This window comes from Chiloscyllium punctatum, chromosome 37 (assembly GCF_047496795.1).
Source record: "Chiloscyllium punctatum isolate Juve2018m chromosome 37, sChiPun1.3, whole genome shotgun sequence".
NCBI lineage: Eukaryota > Metazoa > Chordata > Chondrichthyes > Orectolobiformes > Hemiscylliidae > Chiloscyllium > Chiloscyllium punctatum.
The window spans coordinates 48,251,596-48,268,186 of record NC_092775.1 but is presented as its reverse complement, the minus strand read 5'-3'; the positions used below and the strand labels follow the sequence as shown (position 1 = coordinate 48,268,186).

Here is a 16,591-nt window from a genome sequence, read left to right as displayed (position 1 = left end):
AAAATTGATTAGGGATAATCAACACGGTTTTGTGAAGGGTAGGTCGTGCCTCACAAACCTTACTGAGTTCTTTGAGAAGGTGACCAAATAGGTGGATGAGGGTAAAGCGGTTGATGTGGTGTATATGGATTTTAATAAGGTGTTTGAGAAGGTTCTCCATGGTAGGCTATTGCACAAAATACAGAAGCATGGGATTGAGGGCGATTTAGCGGTTTGGATCAGAAATTGGTTAGCTGAAAGAAGACAGAGGGTGGTGGTTGATGGGAAATATTCATCCTGGAGTTCAGTTACTCGTGATGTACTGAAAGGATCTGTTTTGGGTCCATTGCTCTGTCATATTTATTAATGACCTGGATGAGGGTATAGAAGGATGGATTAGTACATTTGCGGACAACATGAAGATCGGTACAGTTGTGGATAGTGCCAAAGGATGTTGTAGGTTACAGAGGGACATAGATAAGCTGCAGAGCTGGGCTGAGAGGTGGCAAATGGAGTTAAATGTGGAAAAGTGTGAGGTGATTCACTTTGGAAAGAGTAACAGGAAGAGAGAGTTGTGGGTTAATGGTAAGATTCTTGGTAGTGTAGATCTCTGTGTCCATGTGCATAGATCTCTGAAAGTTGCCACCCAGGTTGATAAGGGTTGTTTTTATTGGTAGAGGGATCGAGTTTCGGAACCATGAGGTTATGCTGTAGCTGTACAAAACTCGTGCAGCCGCACTTAAGAGTTCTGGTCACCGCATTACTGGAAGGATGTGGAAGCTTTGGAAAGGGTTCAGAGATGATTAACTAGTATGTTGCCTGGTATGGTGGGAAGGTCTTACAAGGAAAAAGTGAGGACTTTAGGCTGTTTTCGTAAGAGAGAAGGTGGTTGAGAGGTGACTTAATTGATACACATAAGATAATCAGAAAGTTAGATAGGATGGATAGTGAGAGCCTTTTTCCTCAGATGGCGATAGCTAGCACGAGACGACATAGCTTTAAATTGAGGGGTGATAGACATAGGACAGATGCGAGACATAGTTTCTTAAATCAAAGTGTAGTGGGGTGTGGAACACACTGCCTGCAACAGAAGTAGATTTGCCAACTTTAAGGGTATTTAAATGGTCATTGGATTGGCATATGGATGAAAATGGAACAGTATAGGTTAAATGGGCTTCAGACTAATTTCACAGGTTGGTGCAACATTGAGGGCCGAAAGGCCTGTACTGCGCTGTAATGTTCGATGCTCTAGGAGTACCCTACTGAGCCTATTCTACCATTCAATTAGATCATTTCAGCCAGCTCAATATTCTCTTTCTCTTTCCAGATCCCTTAAAAGCTTTGCATAACAAGAATTTATCAATCCCTGACTTAAAATCTGCAATTAATCCAACATTGAATGACACTTAGAGGAATGGTTCAATCTTTTATCAGCCACTGTGTGCAAAAGATTTTTCCCAACCTCATTCCTGAAATGTCTAGCTCTATTGTTTTCTGATTACACCCTTTGTTCTAGACTTTACAATCAATGAAAATAGTTTTTCTTTATCTGCCTTATCAATTCTCCTTAATATCTTCAAATACTCTGACCAAATCAATTCCTTAACTTCTAAATTCCATAAAACATAATCCTTGGTTGTATAATTTCTCTTTATAGTTTAATCCTTCGAGACCAAGTATCATTCTAGTAAACCTACCTGCAGCTTCTCAAAAGCCAATACTTTATTCATAACATTTACTGCTCAGAACTCCGTGTCAACACTACTTTAGTGTTTTCCATTTATTAAAATACTACAAGCATTAAATGTACTTAAGATTCAGACTGAGGACAGAATTACTTGCAAGCTGAGCTGGCTGTGTTGGTGAAAGCTATCATGTCTTTGCAGATCATTTTCCAATATCTCAATCTGGACATGGGGTATTTCAAATGAGTTTCAAAAACTTGCATTTGATAGGGCGGTACGGTAGCTCAGTGGTTAGCACTGCTGCCTCACAGCACCAGAGTTCTAGGTTCAATTCCAGCCTCGGGCGACTGTCTACGTGGACTTTGCACATTCTCCCTGTGTGATTTTCTGCCGGGTGCTCCAGTTTCCTCCCACAGTCCAAAGATGTGCAGGTCAGGTGAATTGGCCATGCTAAATTGCCCATAGTGTTAGGTGCATTAGACAGAGGGAAATGGGTCTGTGTGGGTTACTCTTTGGAGGGTCGGTGTGGACTGGTTGGGCCGAAGGGCCTGTTTCCAAACTGTAGGGAATCTAATCTAAAAATAGGTTCATTGAAAACATTGACATCTGGCTGCATAAATGGTATATGAAAATGGAGCAACTATTTCAGCCTCGGGCGACTGTCTGTGTGGAGTTTGCACATTCTCCTCGTTCCTGCATGAGTTTCCTCAGGGTGCTCCAGTTTCCTCCTACAGTCCAAAGATGTGCAAGGTGAGGTGAATTGGCAATGGCAAACTCCCCATATAGTGTTCAGGATGTGTAGGTTAGGTGCATTAATCAGGGGAAAGGTAGGAAATCTGTCTGGATGGGTTACTCTTCGAAAGGTTCGTGTGGACTTGGGCTGAATGGCCTGTTTCCACACTGTAGGGATTCTATGATAAATCTCCAATTTCACCTAAACAACAGAAGATAAATGGATAGCACTCTAAACTAGAGCTTCAACATACCAACTGAAGGTGAAATGTTGGGAAATACGAGGACGAGGAAATCCAAATGAAGTAATTTAGGAATATTTGTTACTAGTATGTACAACAACTACCACAGAGAAGAGAGCACTGAAGACTAACAAAGAGCTTTGGTGTTTTAAGTCTGGGGAGGTGTAACTTCATGGCATAGAAGAGGCAATAGCAAAGTTCTTAAGTGGTAGGCTATGCCACATAATTCCCTTCTCAAGGCAGATCTGTAAAAAAAAGTGACCTGTGCTTCAAGTTGAGATTACGTCTGAAATGATTATGGAGACCAATCACTCTCATGAATGAATAATACAAATGACTCAGCATTCTTTACATTGTCTTTTTCACTATAAATCAGGAATTGGAATTTTTATAGGCTAATTTGAAGTTTCGCAATAACAACCCATTTGTGCAGCATCAGTTGCATGAGAAGGAGACTGAAACAGGGTTGTAACCAATCCTTGCCCAATTTTGATTTGTTTACTAAATCTTCAGGGAGTTAGGGGAAAAAGAATAGAGAAATCCACAAGCATTTGAATTCTATCAAATCTCTAATTTTCAGACTTTTACAAATCAGTAAAGTTGTTCAAAATGTGCAGAACAGGACAATCTTAGAAGTGTGCCTACAACTACAACAGTCGTCAGTAGACAAAGGACATAGCAGCTGTTATGTTGCGATACAGTTCCACAAATGATGTTAATAAACTAGGGCAGAGTGGGAGAGCAGAAAAACACATAGCAAAGCTAATTGTGCAGCTACATCAAGACTAAAATACCTTTATTTTATGATGAACATTCTTTGCTTTCACATTGTCCTTATCCTGTAGAAAGTTCATAGATGAAAGAAACAACATTTTTGCAACAGCTTTTCCTTTTGACAGCTTTATGTTTTTGTAACCATGTCAAATACTCTACCATCCAACAATATTGCACATAAATTCCAATGTAATTCTCAGCAGGAAACGGACTAGTCATTTTCATTTTTAATATTAGTGATATATCTGCAGTTAAGAATACACAATGCTTGTGGAAAAAAAAATCAACTTCTGCTGCTCACAATCGTAGGAACTAAAATAAATTCTCACAAATGTTGGCATGTAAAATAGTGAAATGTCAATCATGAACAGTGGATTGAGAAACAAGCAATATAATACTGTATTGTGCAGACCTGGGCAAATTGAATGAAGGAATTCCAAAAAGGGCAAAGAAAATCTCAGCACAGTACATGTTATCCTAGCTTGCAATGCTGGTTAAAAATCTCTCTGCTTTTTCTCACCTGGACGTTGTAACAGGATCGTTTTGCAGGTGGTGACTGTGCATCAGTTGAAGCTTTATTTGCACAAGCTCCTTCTGCAGCTTCTGTACCTCCCAAGTGCTTTACAACAATGCATTTTCCAACAGGGAAGTTCCTTCAAAGAAAATTACTTCACAGTCAGGAGCAACGTCCACAACACATGAAATTTATTTATATTGTTTATTTTAAGAGAAAGGAACAAAACGTCACAGACATGAAAAATTTATATCAACCTTTTGATTCAGATGCTGTAAAAAGTATGAGATTTTGAAGGTCACTTACTGGAAGTATTACAAATACACACCTCTCTTTGCACTTCTTGAGTGCTTCATCCACTATCTGTTTCAAGTTTATGTGTTTATCCCCTCTATAAAATCCATCTGAGAAAAGATAAGCAAAATAAGTTCAATATTTACTTCTGATGGTGATACTTTTTTAGTGCATTGTAAACCACGTGTAAATCAGCCAGAAAGGAATATAGTCACCCACTGAATATGCCTGATGAGACCAGTCCTACTTAACCCCTTTCGCATAATCTATCAAAAGATGCCCTGCACAAGCAGCTTTAAAATGTAATGAAGCCCAGAAAAAAAGAACAATACTCAAAAGCAAGAATCGGTCTAGGGCATTTAGCAATTACTCTGATATTCAATTAGATCATGACTTGTCGTTACCAACCTTCATATAATCCACCAATTTTCCTGACATTCCTCAATATTTTTGGTGAACAAAAAAAACTTTCAAATTTCAGGTTTATAATTAACAAATTTACCAAGACTCATCTGTTGTCAACTGCAGATAGCTTCAAATTTCTAGCAATCTTCAAATGAAGGAGTATTTTCTAATATAAATCCTGCATGGGTTGACTCTATGTCCCAAAATGCAGAAGTAATTTTTTTTTCACCATTCATCTATTCTCCTTGATAAGATGTCTTCTTTTTCTCCCCCACATTTTCTCACAGGCTATAAATATCACTGGCAAGGTCATAATGTTTGCCCTTCCCAAATACCCTTGGGAAGCTGGCAGTGAATTGACCTCTGTAGTCCATCTAATCATTTGATCAAATAACCTCTTAATATTCTAAATTCCAGAACATAAACCCTAGATGGCTGCAACCTCTCCTAATTTAATAATAGCAGCATCCAGTAGATCTCGGCCACAGTTGCTCCAAGGCCAAGATGCCCTTGCTATAGTGGGATGCCCAGAACTGAACACCGTACAACTATTGTCAAATCAGGTTTTGCATACTGCAGAAAATCATTTACTCCTAGATCCAGAGGATCAGAATCAAGGCCAGAATTTCATTAGTTTTTATTGAAAAAAAAGGTTTTAGGTTTACAAAATTACAAAACCAGTACAAAATAGTATGACAACTTTATAACAAAATAACAATAACAGAAACCAAACTACTACTCTATTCCAGACTACCGAAACACAAAAAAAAGCAAAAGAACTAACTATAATTCAATAAATAACCAAGGAGAAAGAAATAAAATTAAACCGAGTTATGACAAGGTACTTAAATCATATTCAATGAAATTACTATGAAATTACTGCAGTCAGCACAATCTCATTGAAGCTCCCCACCATTGAGAGCAATAGTAAGTAAACCCGTATTTGTTTGGGATTCTTCCCCCCCCCGGGACCTCCAGACCGACAAACACATCTTTCACAGCTACACAAAGGCCCTGAATATTATAGCTGATATGTTGCATCAATAGAATTCAAAAAGGGCAGCCATGTTCTGTAACACAATTTCGTTTTCTGGTGCACCATACTCGTAAGGAAGTCCAGGGGGATGTGTTCCATGACAATCCTACGCTAACTCATGAGTCCTGGGGGTTTCTCCGACACCCAGCTCATTAGAACCTTCTTTCTTGCGCAGAAAGAAAGAATATTAAACAATTTCTTCCCATGCACATCCAAAGAGGGAAGATTTGGAAGACCCAAAAGGACAGACACCGGATCCAACTTAACCTCAGTTCCCAAAACCTTTGCCAAAACACTCGCAATATCATCCCAATACCTGCAGAGCTTGTGGCATGACCACAAGCAGTGAGTAAGAGTACCAACCTCCATTTTATACTTAGAGCACACTGGGGACACTCCTGTCTTAAATTTCGCAAGCTGTTCTGGTACCAGATGAGCCCTATGAAGTACCTTCAGTCAAATAGCCTGGATCCTATTACAAATCAAGATCTTCCTAACATTTTCCCAAATATCCTCCCACATCTCGGAGGAGATTTCCATCCCCAATTCTTGAGTCCAGGTTTTATATAACCTTTCAATGTCCTTCAAGACATTACTACCTAACAAGTGATAGAGAATGCTAACTGAAAGGGCGTCCGTAGACTGGAGCACTCTCCTCTCCACGTCCGACTGGTAGGGGTTAACCATCAATGTAGTCTTTTTTTAATACCAAGTTTCTAACCTGGAAGTAAGGAAAGAGATCTCTCCTAAGTAGCTCAAACTTCTGACTCAGCTGTTTGAAGGACATTGTGACACCCCCATTAAATAGATCTCCCAAACAGGAGATTCCTCTGGTCTCCCAGAGCTTAAAGCCAGAGTCCATCGAACCCGGCTGAAATTCCGACATTCCCATTATGGGAGTGAAAGGGGAAGCTTTTTTGTAAATTGCCCTCGCCCTGCCACATCATTGTCCGTGCTTTAACTGTATTTAGGACAACTGGGTTTTTACAGTGATCCATAACAGTTCTCATCTTTTCCATAAACAACAAATTAATGAGGGGGCATTTTGTCTGGGAGGCCACAATGTCTAGCCAGGTTGATCATGGATCCTGACAGGCCCATTCAGCCACATAGGATAGTAAGGAACTCAATTGGTATTTCCTAAAGTCTGGAAAATCTAGACACCCATCCTGGCTCTTGCGGAAGCTGCAATTTATCCAGCTTAATAAAAGGCAGCCTATGATGCCAAGTAAAAGATCCAAGCCAGCTGTAAAGCCTGCTCAGTGCTTGCCTTAGCAGCATCAAAGGGAGCATTCTCATGGGATATAATAAGCAAGGAAGAACATTCATCTTCCGATATCTTGGTTGGTTAAGATCTTCCCAGCGCCAAAGGTCCTGCCTTACATTCTCTAGCAACTGCCCATAACTGGCTTTATATAATTGATCGAAAACCAGGGTATTAAAAATGCCTAACTACAAAAAACCTCCCTGTGACCACCAGACGGGGAATGGGTTCCATCCCCAAAATTGGATATACTTGTAAAATCCCCCACAGGCATGGCCTCTGATTTCATAGAACATAGAAGAATACAGCGCAGTACAGGCCCTTCGGCCCTCGATGTTGCGCCGATCAAAGCCCACCTAACCTACACTAACCCACTATCTTCCATATACCTATCCAATGCCCGCTTAAATACCCATAAAGAGGGAGAGTCCACCACTGCTACTGGCAGGGCATTCCATGAACTTACGACTCACTGAGTGAAGAACCTACCCCTAACATCAGTCCTATATCTACCCCCCCTTAATTTAAAGCTATGCCCCCTTGTAATAGCTGACTCCATACGTGGAAAAAGGTTCTCACTGTCAACCCTATCTAACCCCCTAATCATCTTGTACACCTCTATCAAGTCACCCCTAAACCTTCTTTTCTCCAATGAAAACAACCCCAAGTGCCTCAGCCTTTCCTCATAGGATCTTCCTACCATACCAGGCAACATCCTGGTAAACCTCCTCTACACCCGTTCCAGTGCCTCCACATCCTTCCTATAGTATGGCGACCAAAACTGCACACAATACTCCAGATGAGGCCGCACCAGAGTCTTATACAACTGCAGCATGACCTCAGGACTCCGGAACTCAATTCCTCTACCAATAAAAGCCAGTACGCCATATGCCTTCTTCACTGCACTATTTACCTGGGTGGCAACTTTCAGAGATCTGTGTACATGGACACCAAGATCCCTCTGCTCTTCCACACTACCAAGTATCCGACCATTAGCCCAGTACCCCATCTTTTTGTTACTCTTACCAAAGTGAATCACCTCACACTTACCTACATTGAACTCCATTTGCCACCTTTCTGCCCAGCTCTGCAACTTATCTATATCCCGCTGTAACCTGCCACATCCTTCCTCACTGTCTGCAACTCCTCCGACTTTTGTATCATCCGCAAACTTGCTCACCCAACCTTCTAACCCTTCCTCCAGGTCATTTATAAAAATGACAAACAGCAATGGTCCCAAAACAGATCCTTGCGGAACACCGCTAGTGACGGCACTCCAAGATGAACCTTTGCCATCAACTACTACCCTCTGTCTTCTTCCAGCCAGCCAATTCCTAATCCAAACCTCCAACTCACCCTCAATGCCATATCTCTGTATTTTCTGCAGTAGCCTACCATGGGGGACCTTATCAAACGCCTTACTAAAATCCATATATACCACATCTACCGCTTTCCCCTCATCTACCTCCTTAGTCACCTTCTCAAAGAATTCAATAAGGTTTGTGAGGCATGACCTGCCCTTCACAAAACCATGCTGACTATCCTTGATCACATCATTCTTATCCAGATGTGCATAAGTCCTATCCCTTACAATTCTCTCTAAGACTTTGCCCACAACAGAAGTGAGACTCACTGGCCTATAGTTACTAGGATTATCCCTACTCCCCTTCTTGAACAAGGGAACCACGTTTGCTAGCCTCCAGTCCTCTGGCACTACTCCTGTAGACAAAGAGGACACAAAAATCAAGGCCAATGGCTCTGCAATCTCCTCCCTTGCTTCTCAGAGAATCCTAGGATAAATGCCATCAGGCCCAGGGGACTTATCTATTTTCACCCTTGCCAGAATTTCCAACACCTCTTCTCTACATATCTCAAAGCCATCCATTCTACTTATTCGTGCCTCAGTATTCATATCGACAACAATGTCCTGTTCCTGAGTGAATACTGACGAAAAGTATTCATTCAGTGCCTCCCCAATCTCTTCAGCCTCCACACGCAACTTCCCATTACTATCCTTGATTGGACCTATTCCTACCCTAGTCATTCTTTTATTCCTAACATACCTATAGAAAACCTTAGGGTTTTCCCTAATCCTACCAACTAAGGACCTTTCATGTCCCCTCCTTGCTGCTCTTAGCTCTCTCTTCAAGTCCTTCCGGGCTACCTTATAACTCTCAATCGCCCCTATTGAACCTTCACGCCTCATCTTTACAAAGGCCGCCCTCTTCCATTTAACAAGGGATTCCAATTCCTTATTAAACCACGGCTCCCTCACACGACCCTTTCCTCCCTGCCTGATAGGTACGTACTTATCAAGGACACTCAATAGTTGCTCCTTGAACAAGCTCCACATATCAATTACGCTCTTGCCTTGGAATCTACTTTTCCAATCCACACATCCTAAGTCATGCCTCACCGCATCATAATTTCCCTGCCCCCAGCTATAACTCTTGCCCTGTAGTACACACTTATCCCTCTCCATCACTAGAGTAAAAATCACCGAATTGTGGTCACTGTCCCCAAAGTGCTCACCTACCTCTAGTTCTAATACCTGGCCTGGTTCGTTACCCAGAACCAAATCCAGTATGGCCTCACCTCTTGTTGGCTTATCTACATATTGTGTCAGGAAACTCTCCTGCACACATTGCACAAACACTGACCCATCTAACGAACTTGAGCTATAGCTTTCCCAATCAATATCAGGAAAGTTAAAGTCTCCCATAACAATCACCCGATTACTGTCACTCTTCTCCTGAATCATCTTCGCAATCCTTTCTTCAACGATTCTAGGACTATTAGGAGGCCTGTAAAAGACTCCTAACAGGGTGACCTCACCTCTCCTATTCCTAACCTCAACCCAAACTACCTCAGATGGCAAATCTTCGTCCATCTTCCTTTCCACCGCTGTAATACTATCTTTGACAAGCAAAGCCACACCCCCCCCCTCTTTTACCCCCACCTCTGACCCTACTAAAACATTTAAACCCTGGAACCTGCAACAGCCAATCCTGTCCCTGATCTAGCCATGTCTCCGTAATAGCCACAACATCGAAGTCCCAGGTACCAACCCACGTTGCAAGTTCACCTACCTTATTTCGTATACTTCTGGCATTAAAGTATACACACTTCAAGCCACTCTTCTGTTTACAGGCACCCTCCTTTAAGATTGATGCCATATCCCTAACCTCCCTACACTCCAGGTCCTGCACCCTAAAGCTACAGTCTGGGTTCCCATGCCCCTGCAGAGTTAGTTTAAACCCCCCCCCCCCCAAGAGCACTAGCAAACCTCCCCCCCAAGGATACTGGTGCCCCTCAGGTTCATGAAATTAATCTATACCCTGAAAACAAACCAAATAGATTAATCACTTGTATTAAGTAGGGCACAGATGTCATTGGATCGGTTAAAAAGAGGATGTCATCCACATAGAGGGTGATTTTATGCCTACCTGACCCTACCTCCGGGGCAGTTATATTGGGATCTGTCGGGATGGCTTCCGCCAGTGGCTTGATCACCAATGTAAATAATAGTGGCGAGAGGGGGCACCCTTGATGGCTGCCTCTGCCAACACTAAAACTATCTGATCTGAGATCAGAAGTGAGGACCGCTGCTTTCAGATCACTATACAGCACTGCCACCCATTTGATAAAAACCTCTCCAAGACCAAACTGTTCCATGACGGAAAAAAGGTATGCCCACTCCACCCGACCAAATGCTTTCTCTGCATCCAGGGAGAATACCAAACCCGGGATCGCTCTTTGCTGACATATTTGGATCATATTTAATACTCTTCTAATATTGTTGGTAGACCTACAACCTTCAATAAAACACGTCTGGTCCTCCTGGACAATATAAGGCAATACCCTCTCTAGCCTTAACGCCAGCATTTTCAACAGGATTTTAAAATCCACGTTCAGTAATATGGGCCTGTAAGAAGTGCAATCTTCTGGGGCTTTTCCTTTCTTAAGAATAAGAGAAATATTTCCTTTTCTCAAAGAAGATGGGAGGCAGCCATGACTGAATGAGTAATTGTACATATCCAAGAATGGCCCAGCCAGGTTGTCTATAAACTCCTTATAAAACTCACTTTGAAATCCATCTGGACTGGGCACTTTACACTCTGGAGCTGCCTCATCGCCTCCTGTATTTCCTGAAAGGACGCCTGCTCTGAGCTTATATCGGAAAGGTCCATGGTCTTAAAAAAGGACTCAATTTTCATCATTCTATCCTCATAGCCCTCCGACTGATACAGCTAAAAATAAAAAACTTTCTAAATGCTGCATTAATCTTTTTAGCATTGCAAGTAAAAGTACCAGCACTCTCTCTTGTGGATGTAACAGATTGGGGTGGGGGGGTGCCATTCTTCTTTTTGGCCAAGTATGCTAGATATCTTCTCCAGTTTATCAGCATACTCAAATAATCTCTGTTTCGCAAAAGAGATGTCCCTCTTTGCTGTTTGGGTAAGTGCAGCATTCAAAGTAGCCCGAAGGGCTATAATCCGCTGCAATTTAGGTAGAGACGGCCTATCAAAGTATGCTAACTCAGCTGCCTTCAGGCAAGCCTCGAGCAAATGTTGCTGTTCTCCCCCTGTCATTTCACAGAGTAAGAAATAATCAAACCCTGTGCATAGGCCTTGGCGTCTCCAACAACACCGATGGGTTGCTGGCCGCACCTAAATTAATATCCCAAAAAATTTTAAACTCCCATGAAAAATACCCTATAAACTTGCCACCTTTCAGGAGGAATGGGTCCATGTGCTTGTGCCGGGAACCTGTCCTACCACCACTGGCCTTGACTGCCATGTCACTGCCACATGATTAGAAACAGCAATATTCCCTATTCTGCAAGATAGCACCAAATTCAAAAAGGTTGATGGGACACAAAAACATGTCAATTCTAGTACAGCACTTATGTGGATTAGAAAAAAAAAAGGTAAAATCCCTACCTTCGGGGTAAAGACATCTCCATACGTCCACCAACCCTAACTCCTTGTTCAAGTCAACTATAAGTCTGGATTGCAGAGACATACCAGCAAGACCCCTAGGCATCCTGTCCACCTCGGGGTCAATAATATAATTAAAGTCTCCCCCTATAATTGTATGATGTGCCCCAAAGGCCCTGTTACAAATTTAAATGGATGTGCCGGGGGAGGCAATATATATTCAGAATCCCATATTAGATTAGATTAGATTAGATTAGATTACTTACAGTGTGGAAACAGGCCCTTCGGCCCAACAAGTCCACACCGCCCCGCCAAAGCGCAACCCACCCATACCCCTACATCTACATTTACCCCTTACCAAACACTATGGGCAATTTAGCATGGCCAATTCACCTGACCTGCACATCTTTGGACTGTGGGAGGAAACCGGAGCACCCGGAGGAAACCCACACAGACACGGGGAGAATGTGCAAACTCCGCAGTCAGTCGCCTGAGGCGGGAATTGAACCCGGGTCTCAGGCGCTGTGAGGCAGCAGTGCTAACCACTGTGCCACCGTGCCGCCCACATGTATTAAAGATTTAAGTATTATGAATTGCCCACACTCATCCTTAATTTGGCCTAGGGTTTGAAACGGGAGGTTTTTCCGGATGAGAATGACCATTCCTCTACTTTGAGTTAAAAGATGAGAAAAATACATGGACGAATCCTCCCTGTTGCAACTTCAAATGCTCCTTATTGGTTAAGTGCATTTTTTGTAACAAGGCTACATTGACCCTCTCCTTTCTAAGGCTTGACAGTATCTTTTTTCTTTTAATTGGTGAATGACCATCTTAACATTCCAGGTGCACCATTTAAACGAATGGCTAGCCACGATCATCCAAAACAGTCAGTGACCCCTGGGAGGAAGAACCCCACTCATAGTGCACTGAGTGAAAACCATAAACAGTTTCTCTAAGTTTAAAAATGCAATTTCCAAAACTACTAAATCAAAACTTCTAACAACTGCTTTTTACAGCATATCAAGATTTCACATAACTGAAAGGAGACTTTCCCTCTTGTTCACAGGGGGGGCGCTCATACCACCCAATAATCCCATCATGACTCCTTCCAGCTGGAGTTAGGCCCACGCCCCAGACAACACAAAGAAAAAAAAACAATATCTTATGACAATAAAGTTAAAAGTGGGTACCAACTTGTCCCCTCCATCCTGTAATCCTAGGCACCTCTGGTTGAACAACAAAAAAAATTTAATACATGACCTCTCCCCTCTTCCCCTCCACCCCCAATCCAAAACAAGGTATGCCTGGAAGGGGGACAGAAGGGAAAGCAAACAAAAAAAGAAAGAGAGATCATTTTGACCCCGATATATATTAACAAGACGACAAAGACCATCCCTCCAACAACCAGGCAAATTACATGGAAAAAAAACAGAATAAAATAATTGTCCATATAATTCAAGCCAGTCAGTCTATTTTAAAGCATCCAAGAAGTCCTTTGCCTTTTCTGATGAATCAAAGTTAAACACGAACCCCCATTGCTGAAATGCAGTATCACTGGATATCTAATGGAATACTGGATATTCAGGTCCCTCAGCCGCCTTTTTACCTCAAAGACCTTCCTCTTGTGAATCACAACTGGAGAAAAGTCCTGAAAAAACATGATTCACGATCCTTTATATACCATAGCCTGAGGATCCTTCCCCAGTGTTCTAGAGGCTTCCTGCATTATTTGTTTGTTTCAACAGTGCTGGAGTCACACTAGGACTGGGTGGGGTCGCTGGTCCGATCCGGGCCTGCACATTGTGACCTGGTGGGCCTGCTATACCCACACCCAGCCTACCTCAACCTCCAGCCTTGGAAACTGTGAGCCATTGCTCCAGAAAGCTGACAAGCTGGCCATTTTCCTCCCCCTGTTTGGGGAACCTCAGCAACCGGATGTTCTTCTGACGACCTTGTTTTTCGAGGTCGTCAACCTGCTCCTCCACACTCTGCATTCTAATGCCAGAATCCAACCCACTAAGGATTCGGCTGCAGTCTTGGAAGCCATGGCCCATTGCACCACTTCCCCGAGACGCTGGGTCTCCAGGTCACGCCACTGCAGCGTGACCGAGATCAATTCAGGCCTGGCCCGGGTCTCTTCCATCGACTAATCTATCTTCTCTCGGAGTTTCACCAACTCCGAGATCAGGCTGTGTTCTGCAGGTGAGTTCCTGGGGGAGGTCACGGAGGCTGATGATGCGGCCATGGGTGTGTCCATTGTTGCGGGGGTGGGTTCCCTGTCTGACACAATCCCCGTGCTTCTTCCCTAGTCATCTTCTAAACTGCACCAAACTGTTCAGAACTGGTACTAAATAATTCGAAGGGTTGGGAAATAGTTATTTCCAAAAATTAAACAGTGAAGGAAGGGTGAGTGCCACACTTTGTCTAGATTCTGGTGCAGAGCTCAGCAAAGCAGACCTCCTGGGTCGCCACCATCTTGACTCCTCATTAGCCTTTTTAATAGTGTTTGTACATTCCCAGGACAGTTTTATTTTCTGTATATGATACATTAGTTGAGCTGGATCACCATTTAGAAAGAACACTGATTCAGCTCTGTTTAGTTTCAAAGCAATACCCTCACACTTACCTATAATGTAATCTATTTGCCATGCATGCTTCCACCTGTATTGCTTTTACAGTGCTCCCTATGTTTTGTCATTGGTAAACTTGAAATCATTATCCCTTCACCCAGCTTGCTAATAAATACCTCAAGTAGTTCAGCTCCAAACAAAGGTCAATGCTGAATATCAATCTGCTTTCAGCCTGAATGCCAGTGTATCTCATGCAACAAATTCTTGTCACACCTTTCTGGCTAGAAATTGTTAACTGCCTTTGAAAACGCAGCTTGTGTAGTGTTTACCATGTACGTGCATTTGTGCAAATAACTACAAGTATATTTGTATGCCAATGCAAACACTTCAAAAGTGCACAAATCTCACTACTCTCAGTGTGTGACCAATCAGAAAAAGGTTATCCCCATAGATAGAGTTGGTAATTTAGTGGTGACATCACTGGATTAGTAATCCAGAACCCCAGGTTTCCAATTGCGGGACGGGGAAAGGTGTCAATATTCCGAAGGAGAATTATATGAGTCTGATCTCTGACCTCAGAGAGGGTCTAAGATTGAAGAGGGGTCCTATGCAATCAGTAAACTTGGTGCTTGAGAACTGGGGCTTTTAGTTTTTGGGGGGGTAGTGAGAGCTGTCCTACAGAGAGGGAGTATGTGCAGCCAAGCAGAAAACACTTCTTTCATACTGCTCTGCAAGATGACAGTACCTATTGCCTTCTCTCCAAGATTTTCCTCAGTCAGTGCTGTTTCTAGGCATGGCCACAGTCTGGTAAACCCAGCTGGAAACTTAAACTTGAAAAGGGGGTTAGATCAGTCAGTTGCAACCTCATTTACATTTTTAAAATCCCAATACACGTACACTACCCCACTCATCCAGCTGACCAAAGCACAAAGATCAGCAGATTGGAGCTGGTTTCCTGGACAGGCTTGGAATCTTTGCTCATTTAAATCCCCTTCCCCACCCAATGCAACCTGCACAGTTATATTAAAATTACCAAATACATTGCAACAACAAATGAAGTACTTCACCAGTAATGCAACAGGAGCCCTGAAAATATTGCTACAGATTAATTGATAGGCAGAATTTGGTGCACAAGCTGTTTATTTACCTGCTGTAACTAGCAGAGAACAGGAAGAATCCAGAATTCGTTCACACAGAGATTCTGCAGAAAATCCTGCAAACTGAAATTTAAAATGAAAATTATTTGACAGCTCAATAACAGTGAATTGGATTTACATTGATCATCTAGGTTTAATTGCTTGAATTTGCTAAACTGAAGTCAGAGTTGCACGCTTCTCAGCATTCACAAGGATGCAGTCATTAATTCCTGGTTATGTCGATCAGCAGCAACTAGAATATAACGTACCTAAAGTTTTTCAGTATTTAAAGTGAGTCCCATTCTGCTTTTGTTGGATGAGAAGGAGATTTCTTGAACTCAGTTACTGAATTGATCTGGTCAATTAAAGTATTCATTAAATAATTATTTAAATTTCTAAATTCCCTACAATTACAGTAATCATAACAAAGGAGACTAGCAACTATATTTTTTCTTACCACAATGGAATGTATTGCCCCTATTCTGGTACAAGCTAACATGGCAACAACCAATTCTATGATCATTGGCATGTAGATTGAAACTCTGTCTCCTTTCTTCACTCCTGTGGATTTTAAATAAAAAGACATAAATAGTTGCATAGACCATGACAGGAAGCAACATTTTTTTGGTTCTGGTTCATCCATGGATATCCAAATTAAAACAGGGCAAGAGAATATGCAGCAACTAAAATTTATACCAGACTGTGTATGTTAGTGAGTTCAGATTTAAAATTTAAACGTTTAACTGCTGTTTTTATCTACACAAGTTATTTGTTCCAATCAGTATACCAAAACAAAACACTGTGTCCAAATCTTTACTGTAGAACATCTTACGAAAAAGTGAAGTAATGGTTACAAGAAATGAACATGATTTATTTCTGTCCCCTCCACTCCTCCGGTCAAACGTAAAAGCCAAAGCCAGATTCATATCCAGACAATTCCTGTGCTACTTCCAACTGGTGGTCATCCGAAAATAACTTTGGACTGAATTCCACCACAACATTTCCCATGGTTTCTTTTTG

General features: G+C 42.1%; 1 protein-coding gene across 3 annotated transcripts in view; it reads right to left on the bottom strand.

Annotated features, from left to right (window-relative positions):
* Positions 1 to 16,591, bottom strand: part of LOC140463092 (acetyl-coenzyme A synthetase, cytoplasmic-like) — a 77,348-nt gene that overhangs the window by 28,322 nt on the left and 32,435 nt on the right. For 2 of the 3 annotated variants that reach the window (XM_072556802.1, XM_072556804.1), the window contains exons 4-8: positions 16,029 to 16,132; positions 15,583 to 15,655; positions 4,255 to 4,330; positions 3,933 to 4,065; positions 3,433 to 3,477 (exon numbers count right to left, since the gene is read on the bottom strand). In XM_072556802.1, coding sequence (XP_072412903.1) covers positions 3,433 to 3,477; positions 3,933 to 4,065; positions 4,255 to 4,330; positions 15,583 to 15,655; positions 16,029 to 16,132 — 431 coding nt within the window. The remainder of the gene's footprint in view (positions 1 to 3,432; positions 3,478 to 3,932; positions 4,066 to 4,254; positions 4,331 to 15,582; positions 15,656 to 16,028; positions 16,133 to 16,591) is intronic. The other variant, XM_072556803.1, reaches the window with a different exon arrangement.